The sequence below is a fragment of the Numida meleagris genome, chromosome 2 (assembly GCF_002078875.1).
Source record: "Numida meleagris isolate 19003 breed g44 Domestic line chromosome 2, NumMel1.0, whole genome shotgun sequence".
Taxonomy (NCBI): Eukaryota; Metazoa; Chordata; class Aves; order Galliformes; family Numididae; genus Numida; species Numida meleagris.
The window spans coordinates 94,145,582-94,167,853 of record NC_034410.1 but is presented as its reverse complement, the minus strand read 5'-3'; the positions used below and the strand labels follow the sequence as shown (position 1 = coordinate 94,167,853).

General features: G+C 34.6%; 1 protein-coding gene across 1 annotated transcript in view; it reads left to right on the top strand.

The window, feature by feature from the left end:
* CDH7 (cadherin 7) overlaps window positions 1-20,704 on the top strand; it is a 79,211-nt gene extending 58,507 nt beyond the window's left edge. The window contains exons 8-12 of the mRNA XM_021388604.1: window positions 3,300-3,436; window positions 5,660-5,781; window positions 7,938-8,055; window positions 10,600-10,851; window positions 18,072-20,704. Coding sequence (XP_021244279.1) covers window positions 3,300-3,436; window positions 5,660-5,781; window positions 7,938-8,055; window positions 10,600-10,851; window positions 18,072-18,565 — 1,123 coding nt within the window. The 3' untranslated portion in view covers window positions 18,566-20,704. The remainder of the gene's footprint in view (window positions 1-3,299; window positions 3,437-5,659; window positions 5,782-7,937; window positions 8,056-10,599; window positions 10,852-18,071) is intronic.

Genomic DNA, 22,272 nt, shown 5'->3' with positions numbered 1-22,272 from the left:
TACGGCTTTGGTAAGCTCTGCTGCAGTTAAATATCTTCAGTTGAAACAGAGACATATATGCACACTATAGACGCATGAAAACCCTCAAGGGCTTCTTCCTTTGTCTTGTATATGAAGAACTTACAGTTCTTCCATAATCTAATGTCCAAGAGCATAAGGAACCTGTCAGAAAACAACAAAAAAAGAAACTTTGGTTTTATATTTCACTGTGTCTTGGGGGGAAAGTATCTCATAGGGAAAGCCTTATCACCTAAATTAAAACACTAATGATTTACTTATTGCTCTTGTTATCCTGAGTAGTAATATTGTCAAAGAAACATAGAAAGGATCTGAAGGGTAGTACTCTGACCCAGGGGAATTCTGAGGTCTTAAATACCTGTAGCAGGAGGACAATAATACAGTTGAAAGTTAGAACTAAGTTTCATTTGTTATTATTATTTGTTTAGGGCATACAGAGAAGAAAACTTCACAGGTACAGAAGTCATTTGGATCTCATCTCTTTTGGTGATGCTAAATTTTTATTTTCATGCATAGAATATGACTTTGTGACATTGATAGCTCTGTAACTTTTGAAGCAGCAATTCAAATTGTAAAAGTAAAGCGTATGTTTTACTCCTAAAGGTGATGCAAGTGTTCTCTCCCTCTCTTTCATTATATACTTGCAGCAGATTCAAAGTAGCTGCTTCCTATCATGTATAAACAAGTCCTAGATGGATGAGTTGGCAGGGATTTACTTGTGAAATTTATCTTTGATGATCTTTCTCTGCTGTGGCAGTGCTTTCTGGCACGGATTTTAGCATCTGGTATATAATATAGTTTCGCAGAACCGTGTAGAGTAGGATTAAATCCAGTTCCATAAATTAAGTCCATGCTCTGTATGATTTTGACTCCTGTGAAAATCTGAGGATGAATTTATTGGCCCTGTTATAGTTTTTTTTTCTTTTTTTTTCTTTTTTTTTTATTCCAATTCCATCATAAAAAGCTGTTATATCACCAGCTTAACAGACATCTGGAAGATTTATTCTGTTTCAAAGCTGTTTTGGAATTTGAAGGAGATGAAAATGAGAAATAGTGAGAGTTTCTCTATATGCTTGTGAATGTGCTATATATGTTGTCAGGGGCACTGACAAACTATATAGAGATGTCCTGCATCTGCTCTGATGTACATCAGAGACCACATTCTCCTAAAACTGGAATCTGTTAAGGGGGATTAAAGATAATACTTCTCATGATCTGTTTAAGAAGTTTATTTATCTGTAAATAAGTACTCAAAGGTTCAAAAACTGGAATAATGATAGATGAAAAATTTTGATTTATTACAATTCAGAAAAGGTTGCAGTTAAAGGGTCAGATATGCTTAAAACTTTTACAATACCAAAAAGAAAAAGAAAAAAAAAATAAAAGAAAATAAGAAATAGTTTGAAAATAAGAGGTTATTTCATATGGGCCTGAGAATGATTGATCTTTGAACTAGATTATATAAAGTGTTTAAAACTCCTGCAACTCGAAGATTTTCAAGTTTTAATGGCTGCAAGGAATTAAAGTATTAGAAGTGTTTACAATGGTTTTTCAGAATTTGAATATGGGTACAATACTTGTAAATAAGAGTTAAACAAAACTGCTTGATTCCTATGCATAAAAATTATTTTTTATTCTTGTTTCATAACAATCTGTTATCTAATTTATATAAACTGTTTTCTTATGCTCTCACAATCTATTCCTTCCTTCCCTCTCTCCCTTCCTTCCTTTCTTCCTTTTAATTGCTTTCGTTTATTGATTTTGTGCTTTTGTTTGTCTCTTCCTCACTTTTCTCTCTCTTCTCTTTCTTTCCCTTCCTCTCTCTCTCTTTTTTTTATAATTTCTTACAATGGTTGTAAGAAAGACCTTTGAATTTTCAAATTGCAGAGCAATAGTGTTAATAATTAGGAAACCTAAGGGCTGACAGGAGATGGAATCACAGCTACTGGACCTGCCGTGACTGACTGCTTAGCAGAGGTGGCAGACATAGTCTCCAGGGAAAGCTTGACAGGAACAAAGCAGCTGAAGAGCACAGCTGACCAAACAAACAACTGTGCTGGCATGAAAGAAAATAAAAATTGAAGTACTGTTCAGGTTGACTTTAAAAAGAAAAAGAAAGTAGAGTGAAAAAGGGAGAGTCTCAGTTCATGAAAACTTTGATTACTTTATTTATTAAACTCTTTATGTCTTTCTCTCTCTGTGAGATAGTACAGAAAAGCAATGCTAAGTGCATAACAAGTCTCTGCTCTAGAGATTTTGCTGCCACTGTAATGCAATAGAGAAGAAGGTGGTATATTTCAACACAGAACAAACATATTGTGCCATAATGTTGTGATGCCTAGAAAGTCCTGTTTTTGCACTATCATCCATAATTCTTTCCTTCTACATTGTTAAAAGGTTTTGATTAATGCTATATCAATAATCTAATATGTTGTCAGTGTGACGGTAATTGTAATGAACGCACTTGGTCTGACTCAGACATTTTAATTCGTCTTGATCTAAGTGACAGTGTGAGATTCTGACCCAATATTAAATCGAACGTCAAGAATACTCCAGCTGTAAATCTAATACTGCCTAATCAACTGTCTGTTTCTCTCAAAAAGGATATAAGCAAAACGCCTACAGGCAATCTGACCTTTTCACTCATGCTGTTTTCTGTTTACTAAGGAGCTCATTTCCCCTTCCTAAAACAAGTTTGAAAACAAAAAAATATGTTAAGCCAAAGAGTCTAGGGCAGGAACTTATGTTTGTCCAAAGACAGCAAAGTGCTAGGAGCTGATGGTGATGACATGCAATCCCTTGATCTACTCTCCATCCTCTTTTTTATTTTTTTTTCCCTGCCCCTGAAGCTCTGAGTGACTCAGGGGCTCTTTTGCTGGTAACAGAAAGATTTATGCTCAGACTGTGAGCCCCTGGGGGAGCAAAGCCTGGCTGGTACATCCATGTAGCAAACTTCCAACTCACTTTCTCTTTAGTTTGAGCTCAGGAGGATACTGTTCCATGAGTAAATGAATATCTCCATTATGACAGAGAGTAAGAGGGAATTCCTATAACCTCACCTGAGAGGGCACTGTGGTAACAGAGCCTGCAATGGTCAGGACAGGTCATTCATTGTCTAGCCTGCATGCTCTTGCCTTTTAAAACCCTGGAGAAAATGGACAAAACCAAGCTCAGTATGGGGAAACAATGGAACCTCTGTCTTTCTAATGAGAAATCAATGAAACATTTTTACAAGCTATAATTGAACATAAATCAAAAGTTTTCTTTCATCCTTCACCTAGGTACTCAATAGATCGAAACACAGACCTCGAGAGGTATTTCAATATTGATGCCAACAGTGGAGTCATTACAACTGCCAAGTCTTTGGACAGGGAAACTAATGCTGTTCATAACATTACAGTCTTGGCTATGGAGAGTCGTAAGTAATAAAAGATTTTATGAACTACGTATGTGCAAAACTTCAAGTTTAGTTGGGATCAGCTGCACCAAGTGAAAGTATGACAATGTTTAAAAACATGACAGACAAAATAACTCTTCTTACTCAATGTAAAAGACACTTATATGATAAATAAAAAACACAACAGAATTACAACAGATTAAGCATTCTCTACGTGCTTTGCCACACTGTATAGACTTTTAACTTTAGAAAAACAAGTACAAAGGAAAATGAAATTAGTTATCAGAAATCTCACATCAAATATCATTAGAACAAAAGTAATATGGAATAGATTATATGAGCTAGCCCCTCTTAGTTGTGACACTTAGAATTGATTGCTGTTGGTCTACCACAGCACTCCTAAAAAGGATGAAGAACATGTGAATACTTATGTGTCCTCATTCTTAGGTAAGATATTAAAGGATATTTTGTACTTAATTTTATTTTTCTGGTGAAAAGTGATGAAAAAGTGATGGAGAATCAAACTCTTGAAGTGCATACAAGAATTCTGTTAACAAAACTTTTAAATGTAAACTTGTTTGGCTCTGAATACATTCTGTGAAAAAATATTTGGTTTCGTGCCTTTATATTTGAATAATTACTTTATTTAAATGTAATTCTTATTACTAGTTTATTGGGCTACATGGGTTGGCCTTGGCTGTTTGCTATCAGTCCATAACGCTACATATCTGCTGCTCTTTCATCCTTACTCTCTTGCCTCACTCCAGCATGAATCCCTCCCACAGGATACAGTCCTTCATGAATTGATTCATTGTGTCCTTTCAGCGGACTGCGGTTCTTCAAGAACTGCTCCAATATGGGTTTGTACCATGGAGTGCAGTCCATCAGGGACAGGCTGCTCAGCACAGGTTCTCCGAAGGTCTGCAGCTCCTTCCAGAAAATCTGCTCCTTTGTGAGCTCCTCTCCACAGTTTCCAGCTTCCAACAAGGCATATCCACCTGTTGCAGTGTGGAGTTTTTCATGGCCTTCAGTGGGATAACCTGCTTCACCATGTTCTTCGTCATGGCCTACAGGAGAATCTCTGCTGTAGCATCTGGAGCATATCTTCCTCCCCCTTCCTCACTGGTCTTGGTGTTTGCAGGACTGTTTCTCTCACATTTTCTCCCTCATTTCCCAGCTACTGTGCAGCATTTTGTACATTTTCTTAAATACATAATCACAGAAGTGCAACCAGTGTCACTCATTGGCTCAGTGTTGCCCAGAAGTAGGTCCCCCAGTAGAGGGGAAAGTTGGTGTCAAAATTGCTTGCTATTTCACATTTTGAATAAAAAGAAAAAAAGACATTGTGATCTAAGTTTGAATGTATTTATTTAAAAGTTTCTAATGTTTAATAAAATTTGTTTGTAATACACTAAAAAAGATAGATACATCTTTTAACGTTTGTACAGTTTTTTTATTCTGTTCTGCTACATCAGTAATAGAAAAAACAGTGGTAAAAATCAATAAATAATACTAATGTGGTCTCTCCAAGACAGAAGTTTTATGTAACAAAATAGATACAATATACACAGATGTTTGTTTTCTTTATTCTGCCAAATATCTACTGTTTGAGGTTGAGCCACCAACTATCTACTGTTTGAGATTACATGTTTACATTAGGTCTTGCACAAAATCACATTTTAACTAGAAGTGTGCATCAATTAATAGCACTGTTGAAAGGTGTAGTTCTGTATACACATTAAATACTTTGGGATTTGCTTGGAAACACAAATTCTCCCCCCCTTTTCTTTGTTGTTGTTGTTCGTTTGTTTTACATAGCTGAAACAATTCCGTTTTTAACTTTGTGTCAATTGAATTTAAATTACTTTCACCTGTAATAACTGGGCTATTCCTGATATGAATAGTGCTATTTTGTCTCACTGTGCACCCTTGCTGATGGTTGTACATCACTATGCTGTTATCCTTCCATATGATGCAAATGATTAACGAGTTAGATTTTCAACTTAGCCTTGAAAATAAAATCTTGATTTCATTGACACTGTTGAAAAACACAAACATTGTTTTAATTTGGTCTGGAAGATTAAGCTAAGGTCTTTCTTTTTCTTTCTAAGAAGGATTGTAGTTGATTTGGCAAGCATATACAAAACAATGCAAACAAAAAACACACTAACCCAAAGAAAAATTCTCATAGAGCTCTACTTAATTACATTGTTGCCTTTTTTTTTTTTTTTTTTTTTTGTATAGAGAATCCAGCACAGATTGGGAGAGGATATGTAGCCATAACTATCCTTGACATCAATGACAATGCCCCCGAGTTTGCCATGGAGTACGAAACAACTGTCTGTGAAAATGCTCAACCTGGCCAGGTATAGCTCTTGATATTTTTTATGTTTATTTTTATCAGATAGGTAGTAATTTCTTCTGAAAGCCTGTTGTTAGCTTTAAGATAAAATAGAATCAACTTATGGCAGTAAAAATGATGCTTAGATGATGCAGACTGGGATAAGAACTTCTTGAGAGTAGCCCTGTACAGAAGGACTTAGAGGTCCTGGTAGATGAAGAACTTAACATGAGTCAGTAGTGTGCACTTGCAGCCCAGAAAGCCAATGGTATTCTGGGCTGCATCAGAAGAGGGGTGGCCAACAGGATGAGGGAGGTGATTGTCCCTCTCTACTTTACACTCATGAGGCCCCATCTGGAGTACTGTGTCCAGGTCTGGGGGCCCAACACAAGAAAGATGTCAGGCTTTTGCAGAAGATCCAGAGGAGGGCCATGAAGATGATCAGAGGGCTGGAGCACCTCTCCTATGAAGACAGGCTAAAGTAGCTGAGCTTGTTCAGTCTGGAGAAGAGAAGGCTGAGAGAAGACCTCATTATGGCCTTCCAATATTTACAGGAGGGAAATCAACTTTTTACATGGCTAGATAGTGATAGGACAAGGAGAAATGGTTTTAAACTAAGGGAGGAAAGATTTTGACTCAATGCCAGGGGTAAGTTTTTCACTGAGAGGGTGGTGAGGTGCTGGAACAGGTTGCCCAGAGAGGCTGTGGATGTCCTGTCCCTGGAAGTGTTCGAGACCAGGATCGATGGGGCCCTGGGCAACATGATCTAGTGCTTGATCTAGCTGTTGGCAACCCTGCCTGCAGCAAGAGGGTTGGAACTTAATGATCCTTGAGGTCCCTTCCAACCCAAGCCACTCTATGATTCTATTATACAACTGAAGAGAAAGATGCAGATATAAAAATAACATATTCAATGTAGTTTTAAAAGTTCTGGTTTCTTTACAGCATAGCTAACATATTTTGCTAAGCTGATCATGTTTTAATTAATGTTTAGAATGCTTACTTCCTCATAATTTTACTGGGAAGTGGGAATTCTCAGCACTGACCATGTCCAGAGGCGAAATTCCTATCTTTCCTAAAATGAGTACAAACTTTTATTTTTCTTAGGAGGTGTGGTCCATAAGGTACGAATTTCACATGAGAGATATATTCCTAGCAAACTCTCTAGCATTTTTTATTCCTAACATAACTTCCAAATAGTCCTAGACTCAACTAACTTTGTGAAGTTCCTCATAGTCCTAGACTCTGATGTTGTTTATTCTTGGTGTCTGTCATATTTTAAGTTTTCCATTTTAATTCATAAGACATCTAATTCTCTCCTCTCTCACAGAAAACTAGTACATGTCTCTCTCACACAGATCCCACATATTCCCTGGGATTCTTTGCACTTTTGTGTCTTCTTCCGGAATATTTTCCTTTCTGTGGCAGATGTTGTTTATTATACATTTCAAAAGTACAGCAAAATTTAAATTCTCAACAGAAAAAACTACAGTCGTTAGCTTACATTTATGGGAAATACTGGAATAGATTAAGAATGTTCTGTTGGATTATCTGCTTCTTGTCCCTGTGGTCCAGTCAGAACTCTTACCTCTTAGTATTTATTCCTTTAAGGAATTTTAAAATCTTTTTTTTTAGAGAGAAGCTTTGACAGAAATTCACAAAATAAAATTTAAAAAGTGAAAAAAAGAAAACAACCTATTATTATACTTGGGATTTGTCATTTTCCTTTTCATACTTCTTTTTCTCTTTAAAATAAAAAAGTAAGTGAATGGAAATAATCAAAATCATAATCTCTTATTTGGAGAAGATTGCAGTGCATTACTGACTGCAACAACTGATAACTACAAGAGGGCTGTGTTCTGGCTATTCAGAAGTGCTTCTTCCACCACTATGCTGTTTATAGTCGAAACACTGATGAATGACAGGACCTAATTCTCTTGAGGTCCTGCAAAGCAATACTTTTATTGAATAAATTTCAAGTACAGGGAAAGTAAGGAAAAGTCACGTTCCAGTTAATAATAGTATCCATACATGCTTAGGAGCAAAGAAAACAGAAACAGTGTAAGCAAGACTCAAGAGAGACTTGAACACTTTAGAAGGTAATAGAGAGGTTATATAATGTGCATGTATTTATGCTTCTTCACGTGCCAAACAATGAAACACCTATGTATCTCAAAACAGATCATCCAGAAAATCAGTGCAATTGATAAAGATGACCCACCAAATGGTCATCAGTTCTACTTCAGTTTAACAGCAGAAGCAGCAAATAACCATAATTTTACACTTCAGGACAATAAAGGTAAGAATATAAAGGCAACAGAACCTTTTTGTTTGAGTAAATATTCACCTCTAACACCTTCTGTTCTGAATATATTGTGCTGATTATGACCTACATAAACTTCTATTCCGGTGAGGATGTAAATTAAAGTAAAATCAGCCCCTAAATTAATTATCTCTGTAGACTATCTGTCAAGGGGATAAAGCTGTTGTCTGCATCATTTAAAGCCCTGAGCCAAACAGGAGCTTCATTTTTTTTTTTTCCCAGAAGTTGCTCTTTTCACATTTTCCCACTTTATTTATACGTTTTTGTTTAAACTAGATTTTACCTTGGGGCAGTAACTGAAAAATGTCCAGGAATTCATGTTTTATTAAAATGACTAAAGGCATAAAAAATAAGTGCATGGGGTTGTTGTTTTTTTTTTTTTAAAAAAAAAAAACTCATCTTTTCAGTAGGAATACCACCTACTGAAGAATGATTTTGAAAATGGAAGCTGCCTGCAGTATTCACACAGACTTCTTACTAACATTTCCCCACAGACTTATGAAAAGACTTTCATGGATGTCACATTTCTATTAGTTAAAATACCTGTGAACATGCTTCTAATTAGTGTTCTAATTGCACTGCATAGTATAGCAGCTGGTTATGAGTCAGTTTAGCTATTAGCTGAGGCAAGTAGAACTACACAGGTCACTCTGAATGTAATGCCTCCTATTTATTTCCATAATGAAATGGAAATAAACAGCCAATACAATGAGCACAATGAAATTAGTTGGCAGAGCATATATTCAGCTACCAAAAACTATTTCTCAACACAGTCACCACCATTAGCTGTGCATTTTTGCCAGTGATGAACAAGAGCCTGCATGCTTTGCCCATAAAAATTGTCACCAGCAGAGGTGAACTACTGTTGCAGTGGCCACTGCTGAAATACACCACCCACTCCCTCAATTGTGCTCACATCTGTGTTTTTGTTTCCATACTGTTCAGCAAGCATTGATGACTGTCAGTGGGTGCCATTTTTTCCACTTGAAGAAATTCAGTTCCACACCTTTTATTCATACACACTTCCATGTCAGACACCATTTGCTGCCATATATTGCATGGCATCAAAATGTAACAGAATATTGGCGGGAAGGTTCAACCTCTACTGCCATACCACCAACATCTGCCTCTAATGTCATGGGCCAACATCATAAAATAAAAGGTGTTACTTTTGGACCAGCTCTAATGAATAGAACCATCTTACTCTTGCATTGCTCTTTCATGCACCAGTACTAACCAAAGTTGCAAAGTCATTTTTATTAATAAGAAAAAAGAGACAGATGATGGACTAAAGAGTAATGTTTGTACAGAATTCAAACAACTTTCACTGTGTACATGTGACCTAATAAAGACCTCTCATACCACTGTTTATTGCCTTTTCTTGCATGTAATTACTGACATACGCAATGTTCTTTGTGTGAGAAGCTTACGGTATAAAACGAAGAACTGTAAATAATGATCAAAGTAATACATTTCTAGAAATCTGACATCGTTACAAGTACTGTGAAGTATTCAATAAAAAGACAGTCTCTTTTCCAAAGAACTTACAATTTGCTAAGGTCAATAACAGACCCTTCTAATGCCAGTAAAATCAGTGGAGTTACAAGACAGTGCAGCAGTTGCCTCTTCTGACATCATTTAGTTTTATACATATCGTATATGGTTCTATATGAAGAAATGTTTATATGGTTTTCCAGAAGGGTCATAATAGATGACACAGTAAGATAACCTCTACCGGACTATCAATGTATCTATCTATAGAAAGACAGATAGCTAGATGATAGATAGACAGACCGACCGACCAAACTTTTCTATACATTTCTAGGAGATGTATCTCCCTACCTCTCAGGAGCTGTCAACCTGTATTGAACACAGTGAGTTCTGCAAATATTTTCTGGAACACGTGGACTTTTTAGTCACCCAGCTCAGAGCAGCACTGCAGCACACGTTTTAGATTGATTATGTTAATCATCCTGTTGAATTTTGGCTGAGATGGAAAACAAGTGCATGTCTTTATTTTATGTGCCATTACCTGTATTTGTGAGCCAATTGGATAATTTCTTTTTACCTTTTTAAAAAAATCAATCATTGGTCTTCAGAACCTACTCACCTATGAATATGCTCATGACTTCCACACTATCTATACTGCAAATATTTGTAACAGAACTTTGGAAATTAGACTTGAAATGTATGCAAATAATCTAATTACTGAAGTGTGACTTTTGTCTTCTTCTTTACAATAATCACATCTTCAACTGTACATCAAGACTGTGGAAATGTGAGCATACTAAAACCAGATAGACTTCAGCAATTTTGAAACAGTCTTTCATGGAAAACAGAAATAATAATCAGCTGATCCTACCTCTGTAGATTAAGAAATGTATGACTGGGAAATATTAGCTCATTGAAAAAATACAGATGTGCTTCTAATTTCTTTTGAGTGAAAGCCTGTATTATTTATTGACTTATGTTCGAGTAAGACCAAGTATTTCACTTTTATCCTTTTATTCTTTTGCCTAGATAACACTGCAACTGTATTAACCAGAAGAAATGGTTTCCGAAGACAGGAACAGTCTGTTTTCTACTTGCCAATATTCATTGTGGACAGTGGATCACCTTCACTTAGTAGTACTAATACCCTCACCATAAGAGTCTGTGATTGTGATGCAGATGGTATTGCTCAGACATGCAATGCAGAGGCATACATCTTGCCTGCAGGACTTAGCACTGGAGCCCTGATAGCAATATTGGCTTGTGTTTTAACACTGCTAGGTAAGTCTTCTTCCTGTTATTATTATTTTTCATTTAAGTAGTAAAATATATGTATATATCCAGTTCTTTTCTTACTTTTTTTAATCACTGTATATTTTTAAATAGAGTATCTAACATGGCAAGCGAAACAGCATTTTGTATCATGAGCCACACAAAATCCTCAGTCTGGGATTTCCAAGTTCAAATATTTTGTTTCTTTTACAAGCTGCCTCCAGAGGCATATATGAAATAACATTAGATGGAAAAAGATCATTTGCATCAAATGTATTATTTAAGAGGTAGACAATACAGCTTATGGAAGTATTTCTCTAGTTTAGTGTAACAGCTGGTCATTTTCAGATCAGTGTGTGTTCTTTTCAGAGAGATAACTCTTTTAAAACATTTCTTTAACTGTAGAGAACAAAAGACACTCAGGAAATACAACTGATATAATTTACTGATGAGAATCATCATATTTAATTGAATACCTTCAACAGAATGATCTTTTGTTGAGCTTGCAACTGGAGGCACAGTTGAATTTTATGTTATGCGGTGAAACTAAAGCTGTATAAAAGACAGGGGGAGCAATCAGTTTGCAAACAGTGAAACAGTGCCAAGAGCCTAGTTTGGTTAGCATTTCTCATTTTGTGCTAAGTCCTTAAACAACATGCCTACATGGTAGCATTACAAGCCTAAATCGGGGAATAAAGATGAATAATCATCCTTGCATCTGTGGCATGCAGATGAGCAGAGGTGTAATTTCACTTATTGTCAGATATAATATTAAAAAGGTCCCAGTTGTCCCAATTCAGCACACAATAATTCTCTTCAGGGTTGCTGTCATTGGAGAGGTTTCTCTATTTGCTGGATTCATATATCAGCTCAAGAGGAAGAAGACTAAAGTTCCTGAATTCATGCAGTCCCAGTGGTGAATTATCTGTTGCTGTTCTGTTAAAAGTAATTTGCATCAGATCAAGAGATTTTTGTTGGCATTTATGTTTGTGACAGTATTTTAACCACATATAGGAGATTTCTCCTTGACTTTGTTTCTTTTTTCACTATAAGCCATTAGAAAGAAATGTTCCTTCTTCTACAAATAAATGTTCCTTCTCCTACTTTGTGACAAAAAAAGCCAACAACATAAGACTGTTCAATCTTACTTAACATGGGGTTAGGCCTAAGTTTAAGAAGAGATGGAAGTTAATTTTTGTCAACAATTTTAATGAACATTTTTAAATACATTTTCTCTTACAGTGTTTCTAGGTCATCTGTATTCCCAAATGAAATTTATTTGCACATACAGGTAAATGGTACAGTTCAAAAAGATACACAACACTAGGTTCTTCTGTCAAATGACATTGACATCAGTGGAAAATTGTCCATCAGCATCAATCAAAGCATCAGTCAAATGTACTTAAGAATTCTGTAACAAGAAGAATTCATTTAATCCCAAACTGCAATGTCACAATTTCTGTTAATATATTAAAAAAAGATTTTCTGAAAAATGCGTAAGAAACTATCACAGTTAAAAGTCAGGCTGGCCTGGGCATGACTTTTTCAGAAATAGGAGTCTTATGTGTTAAAGAAGAGCATTCAGTGCAGATACAGCACATTACCAGGTAATAATAACTTGCTTATTCTACTCAGTATACCACGCCTTAAACACAGCCAGTAAATTAAGTAACCTGAGCTTTTATTCCAGTCACCTCTAGATTGTGCCAAACAAGCATTTGGTAAAGAACTGGGGATAAACTGTGTGGACACAGATTTTGAATAATGGGCTGTGTACTGAAGAGGAATCTGGCAGATGACCGCCTTACCATTGATTTTAGTTGTCAAGGAATTGGACTTTCAAATGTATCTATGTGAATGTGTCACCACTGTTTATCCAAGTAGACATTTCAGTGTGCTCTCATTGTTTCCTTTCTAAACTACTCTTTTGGGGTGTAATTCAAAGTTGCAGGCTGTGCTTATGTGTTAACCCTGGCTTTGAGTCCTGCAATTTGATGTTAGATCCTGAAGATGTTTTGTTCCCAGCCAGGTATCAATCTTCGCAGGTAAGAGATGCCTAAGGATCATGTATCCTCAGTGAAACCCCAAACAGGTCTCGCTTGTCTGATTCCAGAGTCTTTCTCTCTTATTTGTTACTAGAGGGCAGTTTCTGGATCAGTTGCATGGTTGTTCTGCTAGGAATTTCCTTCATAGTCCCATTTCCCTTTCACATACCTTCCTGAGGAAAAAAAAAATCCTGAAGATCAACTACTACTGCATAAAGAATAGGCTTCAGCTGTTGGTAAGGATGGATGAGATTTGCACAAATGTCAAAATGTCATGAAAACATGCATTCTGGTGCTAATATCTTGAACTCTCAACAAACTCTTATCTGCTTAAAGTTAGTGTGATGTGTTTTGATATTTGTTCTTGCCCCTTAGAGCCCTTTGTCTAATAAATAACCATTCGTCTTGGTGAAGACTCAGATTGTCTCAATGAGATTTCCCAGTGTAATTATTTTTACTTAAATAACTGATCAGTTTTAGATAAGCACAATGTTTTCACTGATGTTAAGAAGGAAAATTATTACTACATTATATGAATTAATTATGATCACATATAACATAGTAAAATCTATTTTGTTGAAAGTAAAATCATTTTAAAAGTTATAGACATTTTACCAAAATACTTTCACTCCTTAGACTGACTGATGGTGATTAAATTCTAAATTTTATTTCTCAAGAAAATTCCAGTACTTTGTTAATTACTCAAAAATCCTTATAATTATTCACTTTGCAGTGAGGTTGTGTTTTAAAGAAAAAAACATAATAAAGAAGTGCTTGCAATTTATTCTATAAAAAGCATATGGAAAGCTAGTTTATATTGTTTTCAGAATACATAATTCTTAAAGAAATAAGAAAGATTTTTTTACTTCCTCTTAAAATTACAAGGTAATTTAATTCAAGGTAATTTGTTTTTCAGTTATCATCTTCCAGACATAATAATTGCTTATGTTAAAAGTTTTTTGTATAAAATATACGCATAACATCATACACACATACAAATAATGTTCAGTTGTAGATAACCCAGTTATATTCAAGAGATTAAAGATTTTATTTGTATTTAAGCAATAGAAAGCTAGATTTACATAATTTTCTTTCATGATTTTAACCTTCCATATTTCTGAATATAAACTATTCCTTTAATTTCTTAATTTTCCTTAGAAGTAGTAAAGAAGATCTCCTGTTTATCTGGCATTAGATTTTATAAGATAATAATACATCGATTGAATTTCAAAATCCATAGTTAAATTATTACTTTTTTTTCAGTTGAGACACAGGTAAGTTATTCTCACAACACTTAGAAGAACTTAATTAAACCAACACATCTAATTGCATAATTCTTAAGCAGGAAGAAACAGTCCAGGTCATACGGATCTTATTATTTAAATGAATAAAATGGATATAGGATGGAACAGTTTATTATGTATGATTCTTTGTCTTACAGTTGGAGAAGTGATAAATCAATAACTGTTTCAATCTGGAGGTAATTTGAATTGAGTCATGTAAAAGATGGCTGAATATGCAAAGCAGAGCTTGTTTTCTGAAAATTATAGACCTTACTAAGGTCACCAAGTCTGGGCAATCAGAGGTCACAGTTGCTTTGCAAATAGCAATCCAAACTGATTAAGCAACAGTTTTACATGGAGCTTATTAACTGGAAATTAAATACAGATTTCCTAAGTCATGGCCTCTGCAATCCTAGATCTCATCTGACTGTACTAATAACTGCAGTATGTAACTAAATAGGTTATTAGTGTGGTGCTTAGGTGGTTAAAAGTCTTCAGTCTTCTGCTTTATGACTCAAGACACAGCTAAGGCATAAACCAGTGTGCATGTTCTCTTGCATCTGATGTGACTTGCTATTATAGTAAATGCCAGCCTTAGGTGTGTAGTGTGTACAGGGCCTGATAATGCTTGTGATTTAGGTCTATCACTTTCTGTACAGCTCTGCAAGTAGGCTTCTTCAGGTTGTCTTAGAGCTACTACAACTTCTTTATAATTATGCTGCAGTTTCCTGAAGTACAAAAGGAAAGAAAAAGAGATGTATGCATGAGTAACCTAAATCTGACTTTTCACTGGATCACTAAATTGGAAATTTCAAAATAATACCATTAAACACATTGCAACATGCCAAAGCAAAAATATCTTCCTCAATTCAATGATATTATTTTAAGAACTGATCTAGCTGAACTGACACTGTGGTATGATTATAGTTGTACCAACACAAAAACAAAATTACACTTTACCACATAAATGCAAATGACAAGTTTCTTGACTGTTTTACCTTTTAAACAAAATCAACATTTTTACCAATTCAGGTGAATCAAAACAGAAAAGTTAGTTTAGATGTATTTCAATTAGTTCTAGTTATTCAGTCTTAAAGCCTAAACTCATTTTTTCTGGATGTTCAGCCAGTCACTAATTACTGACTTGTCTCTGCTTATGCAATAAGTATAGGAGAAAAATCCATGACTTAATGAGAAATGGATCAGTTTTAAAATAATTTTCACTTGATTTAGATATCAGTGAAATTTGTTTTGTGCTCGTATTCATCTCTGCAGTTGCTGAAATGCAACTAAAAGCTTTGTTCATTGAGAGGTTAAACATTATTTTTCATAGCTGTTGGGATGGCTAGAAATTAATAATCTCATAAAGCCATCTGAATGCTAAAAGGTTTAACTTTCAGAAAGACTCCATGTTTCTCTTGGCTTCAAACTAGTGTGTGATGTACAAGGAATACTATATAAAGCATTCATTGCATCTTGATTTTTATTGCACCTCCAGGCAGACCTGCCTACAGAGCTTCATATTTTTTCACTTATTAACAGTTATTTAACTTTCAAAATGAAGTCTGTTAAGAATGACAGTGGTGGAAAAACACATTTACACTTGATTAAAGAAAATGATTATCTGCTTACCTACATGGCAATAAAAATTGTGGCACTAAATATTAAAAATACTGAAAAAATTTATGTTGATAGCAATTTTGACTTAAATGTATATTAGTGCTGTCAGCAAACTAATTTGTCTTTCACTTAAAGATATCTTTTATCATAGGAGAAACTGTAAGAGTGGAGTGCAACTGTTGTCTGATAACTTTTGTCTGATATGATGATAATGTTTTCTGTTGTATCATCTACTACTCAATTTATATTTTACAAATATCAAAATGATTTGAAATTTCATGAAAAGCACTTTAAAGGTCAAAGTCCTATATTTCCAAACTGCTTATATAAATGTTTGTCATGACAACCATGACAATGTTGTTGAAACAAAGTGCCCTAAACCAGTGGCGCTTGAATTCAACAGACAAGACAGGATTCAGGGAGATGCCAATGGGCTAAATGTGAAAGAGTGATGCTGATAACAGCAGTAATATAGAGTCATCAGGCATCTGTTATTAAATGGGTCATTAGACTTGTGTCTTAAATATATATATATATATTTGGAAAAAAAAAAAAAAAAAGAAAAAAGAGAAACCTTTTCCAGAATTCTTTTTAGACATACATGACTCCAAAGGAAAATAAAAAGATTTGCAGGTCTGCCTTTAAACAGCTCACTCCTTAGCCTGTTTGAAACAGTATTATGTCTGTGGAAATATACCATGAATTTCTACATGTAACATCTCTGAATATCTTGTTTAATTGTAATCAAGTGATCCTCACATTAAATTATGTCTCATGATAACTGGATTGATACTGATTTTAAAAATTCCTGCATGAAAAGAAAGGCTTTGGAGAGTGTCTTTTATTATATGAGGGCTGCTCTGAAAGTAAAGCCTCCTATTTTATGATGTTGGCCCATGACATCAGAGGTGGACGTTGGTGGCATGGCAGTAGATGTTGAACCTTCCCACCAATATTCCATTACATTTTATTGCTGTGTGACAGATGGCAGCAGAGGGGCAGTCTGACAGAACGGTGTCTGACATGGATGTGTGTATAAAGAAAAGGTGTGTCACTGGATTCCTCCATGTGGAAAAAATGGCACTCATGGACATTCATCAGTGTTTGCTGAACATTTATGGAGACTAAAAAGTGAATGAGAGCACAGTGAGGTGGTGCAGTTCATCAGTTGTTGTTTCCATGGAAATAAATAAGAGGTATTACTTTCAGAGCAAGCTATGTACAATTTATAGAGGATGCTTTTGAGACTGCCTAGAGAAGTTCATACTTAATTTTATCTAAATGAGCTTTTTATTTTCCAGAGGTTTAGGAAGCATTTAGTAGTCAAAGTACTCTAAGAATAGATGTCAAGTCTTAGATATGTGAATACATAGAGTAATATATTAAGATTAAAAATAAACAGTAAATCAGAACAGATGTAGAAGGATGATTCACATTCCATCATGTCCCACATATGGATGAAATATTACTGGCTTCTATATTTTGTATGCCATTAATGATGCTTCTTTATCAAATCTGTGCTTGAAAAAGGGACTTTGTTTCTGCCAGTATTTTTGGTTGTCACCATATTTTAACATTAACTTTTGAACTGAAAGGAATATTAAAGACTAGAATTTTAAAATAATTACCTTTTCTTATGCTAGCTGATCCAGTAAAATCCAGTCCTCGTTAGAAATAATTCATATACCTGAAGTTCAGTGCTTTGGACTTGAAAGTACGGTCTTGCCTAGAGATTCTTTTAATCTATGTCTATAAGAGAGTCTTAAGTTACACATGGCTTAACAATTCAGTCTTCCCTGATCTAGTAAGGTGGGTGGGTTTTGTTGTTTTTTTTTTTTTTCCCAGAAGAGATTGGCCATATACTTTAATTCAGTCACTTGCCAAACTGTGGTTGTTAAATTCTATTCAGCTACTTTATGAATGTGCTTTTACTGCTTGGGCAATTAAGAGTACAAGAAAAGGTCCCTGTTTTATTTCATGGCTGTGAGATTGTATGGTGAGACTGAATCAGTCCTAAAATTTATGTTTAGCAGATAACATAGGATATAGAATTAGAAATGAAGACATTAATTCAGAATGGCTTTGGAAATAAATTCGTTAACAACTAAAAAGCTCATGGTTTAAAAGCCACTTTAGAACCTGCTAGATTTGAAATCTAACTTCATAAATTGCCTGCAATTTCCTTGAGTCTTTACCATATAAATTAATGAATGCTTCCACCCCTGTGAAAAATATGAGCAAACTTTAACATTTCTAAAACTTCAATCCTTTTGCATTCCAGTTCTTGTCTTGCTGATTGTCACCATGAGGCGACGGAAAAAAGAGCCCCTCATTTTTGATGAAGAGAGAGATATCAGAGAAAATATTGTCAGATATGATGATGAGGGTGGTGGAGAAGAAGACACTGAGGCTTTTGACATGGCTGCCTTAAGAAACCTCAACATCATCCGAGACACCAAGACCAGGAGGGATGTGACACCTGAGATTCAGTTCTTGAGCAGACCAACTTTTAAAAGCATCCCAGATAATGTCATTTTTAGGGAATTTATCTGGGAGAGACTAAAAGAAGCTGATGTGGACCCTTGCGCACCACCCTATGACTCCCTGCAGACGTATGCGTTTGAGGGGAATGGCTCAGTGGCAGAGTCACTCAGCTCGTTAGATTCGATAAGCTCAAACTCTGACCAGAACTATGATTACCTCAGTGACTGGGGCCCTCGATTTAAAAGGCTTGCAGATATGTATGGGAGTGGTCCAGACTGCTTATACTCATAGCCTTGGAATCTTTCTCTGAAAATGCACTGAGGAATCCTAAAACAAAATATCTCAACCTTACAGACAGAAGAAAGTTGTAAATACTTCTCCATTTTTAATCTTTTACGTGTTTTTTTTGCCTTGGTGGAACATATCTTCATTAGACTTGTCCTAGAGACTGCACTGACCACACAGTATATGAGCATTTGATATCATTTTTAATAAAATGAAATGCTCAGCCACATTCAAATAGATAGCAACCCTCAGATACCTGCAGAGGTAACTCACTTTCAAGAGTATGCTATGCACTGTGACCTCAATGAGTCAATTACACTCTGCAGATGCCTTCACAGTATTGCTATATCTAGAACACAAAGTCTATAGTATATGTTTTGAAAGAAAGAAATTTTTAAAAATTACATATTCCAGTACATTACAGTGTATAGTATTGGCAATTGAAAACCTTCTAGCAAATTTTCATTGCAATGTTGTATACAGCTTCCTAAGCTAAAAGCAGAAGACAGACATGAAAACAAAAACCTTGATCATTTTTTGCTTGTCCCTGTTTGCTTTCAAATCAATTTGAAATCTCTGTAAATTTCTGAGTAGATTTATAAAAAATAAAATTGCAATTTATTTTAAGAAATTCCAAATTTGTCATCAACATACTGGAGTATTTTATAAGCCACATAAAATGAGAAATATGGAGGGATGTCCTTAAGGCTGGAAAGTTCTGTGATGCTCATGTAGGTATAATTAAGGTGTTGCTATCTATTTGTTATTTTTTATTATCTCTTCTGATTTGTACAGGAGAATTTATCCTTTTTTATTATTATTTGACGTAAAGCATTATATTTATTTTGGAGTTCTAATCTCCACTAAAGTCAGGTCCATTTTACTGCCTCATGGTATTAGACTTGTCAGAACATGCTGATTTTTCTCCAATCTCAGATAAATGTAGGAAATGAAGCATGGAAATGGAGAAATTACAGTAAAGAAATTGAGCCCACCATTCATCTCTCAGAAAGGAGAGCAGCTACAAGGACATGAAGTTGTTCTTCTGAGCCATTACAAAGTCTGAGACATTTAAATAAAATATTTGTACATTGCATTTTTGGAAAGACGGCTACAGAGGTAGCTGGGAGTGTTATTAAAGCAAGATTTAATGTCAAGGTCATACATCCTATATGCTTCAAAGACTGCTTTTCTCCCTCCCTTTATCTTTTGCTGCTGATGAATCACAGTGAAAGACTCTTCTAAATTTCTTTCTTATGTTAAGCAATGTAATACTATTAACTCCAGAAACCATCTTTAGATCTTGCTGCACACATGTATTTTTCCCAAAAGTGTTATCTCAGTACACATAATTTCTACATTGGTTCAGGAGTGCCAAAACAGAAAGATAACTGCTGTTGGTTAAAATACTGTATGGTTTTAAGTAGGATTTCTTAGACTAAGACAGCTTTTTTTATGATTCTGACTATTTATACTTCATCTTTCATGATTTATTATTAGATAATAAGGCATATATTCCAGTAAACTAGTGTTTTTAAGTATTCTTTAAGATTGTTTTGTTTTAGGTAATCTGTAGATGAATTCCTAAGTTAGACTCTGCTCCTGCAAAATCTTTTGCTTGTAACTAACTTGCAATGATTTGACTCACCACCAATTACTGAGAGGCGTTCAGAATTGTTTGTAGGATTGTATTTGTGAATAGAAGGTACTCCACAGAGAATGATGCTCACTCTAAAAGTACTTCTTTCTGAAAGAAAGATTGTTGTACTAAAATTCTGATGTATGGGTGACACAAGGCTGGTAGAAGGGAAATTATCATTAAGGTTTTAGAATTTTTGTATCCCGGCAGTTTTAATTAACTGTGTGAAAATGGCCTTCAGCTTCTTCAGAGAAAAACAAAATAATTTTAATAATCTCCAACATAGATATTTAATTTTGAGTTACATTTTGGTAGACAATCATTGACTCACAATTCAGTAGATTTGCTTCTAGTTGTACTAAATATATATATATACGTATATATATATGACAGATTTTGTAATGGAACTGAAAGATATTGCCCATGACTTTTAGTCATACGTGTAAGATTTTTCAATAAAAAATAACAAACAAAAACAAAAAAAAAAAAAGAAAAAAAAAAGGAGAGTGATCCATGTGTTCATAGTTTAATGAGAGTGAGATATAGTTAAGCATTAAATCAGCAGGGTGTCAAAAGAAGAGTTTTTTATTTTGCTTTTTGTTTGTGGAAAGATAAGTCATTAATCTGGATTACAAGTCAACAATGCTGATTTTAGCACATAGCACTCAAAGGAGATTTAAATCTGGTTTAGAGTAAGCAGCCCAATTCCCTTGCTTTTCTACTTTATATGTCTGGAGAGGGGAAAAAAAAAAAAAAAGCTCCTTTGTTATGAAACTAAGTTATTTTTGTGTATGTATGTGCTTTCTGTGGGAAAAAAAAAAAAGTATGTTTCTCTCTATTTAACAGTATCCAAAATCGTGATTATATTTGTTTGCTTTACACAGTTCTAAAATAATCCGGATTTTTTTATTTTTTTTTTTACATTAAGCATGCTTACCTATTACCATATTATTGCAGTAAGAGAGAGAGAGAAATTCCATATATTTGGTGACAGATGTTACTACACTATATACATATGGTATGTGAAATACATATACTGCATACTGCTCTCTGTCACTTACCACATAGATGGGTTTTCATGGGTTATATTCTGATTCAAATTCTCTTTTACTGTTATTTCTGATAGTGTGATGTCATAAATTATATTTTACTGAAGAAATAATGGAAAATATAAGAAATATCTTTTTTATCCAAGAAAAATTTCAGAATTATTTGAGCTAAATAATTAGAAAAGCTGTTTTAAAAGAATTATCATTTTATTTATTATCCGATCTTTCTAAAAGTTGCAGTATGCACCTACAGGCCACAATTCCTACTTAAAAATCTATCAAAGTTTGCGTCAATTTCTAACATAGTGGAATATCATCATCTCTTTTCTTTTTCCTTTATGACAACTGAAAAGTCTTTTTTAAACTGAGATATCCAAGTCCCTTTAAAAGTTTATGGCTTTATGGGAGCTACTAAAAATTTTACACCCTTTGAAGTTTTAAGGCAAGACTCAGCTTTGACCTATGTAAAATCTACTGAATTCAAAAGAGCTACATTGTTGTAGCCATGGACATTCTGATCTATATATATATTTTTTTTTATTTAAAAAAATGAATTTAGTATATTTACTATATGAAGTTATATCCCCATTAATCTATAACACAGGTCTTCCTAAGCCCAGTAATTCCTGTGGCTGGGCTGATACAATCACTGCTGGACTTGTGAAATTTTAAGATAATTAGATGAAAATTCTTACTCTCCAAAGTATTTTTTAAAAATGTGTTATTGTTTCTTATTTGAATGTTATTCTTTTCATTGTTTTGAAAGGTAGATGTGACTGTCATTCATAGGAATTTCTCTTAAAATTCAAGGTGTCATTATTATTTTATCCTAGTTACTCTAAATGCATCAGCACACATCAACAACAAAATATTTCCCATCATCCTTTTTTTTTCTTTTTCTTTTTCTTTTTTCTTCTCCTTTCTCCCTTTTCTTCCCTCTCCTCCCCTCCCCTCCCTACCGTCCCCTCCCCCTCTTCCCTCCCCTCTTGGACCTGTGAAGTTTTTTGTTGGTGTTTTTTGTTGTT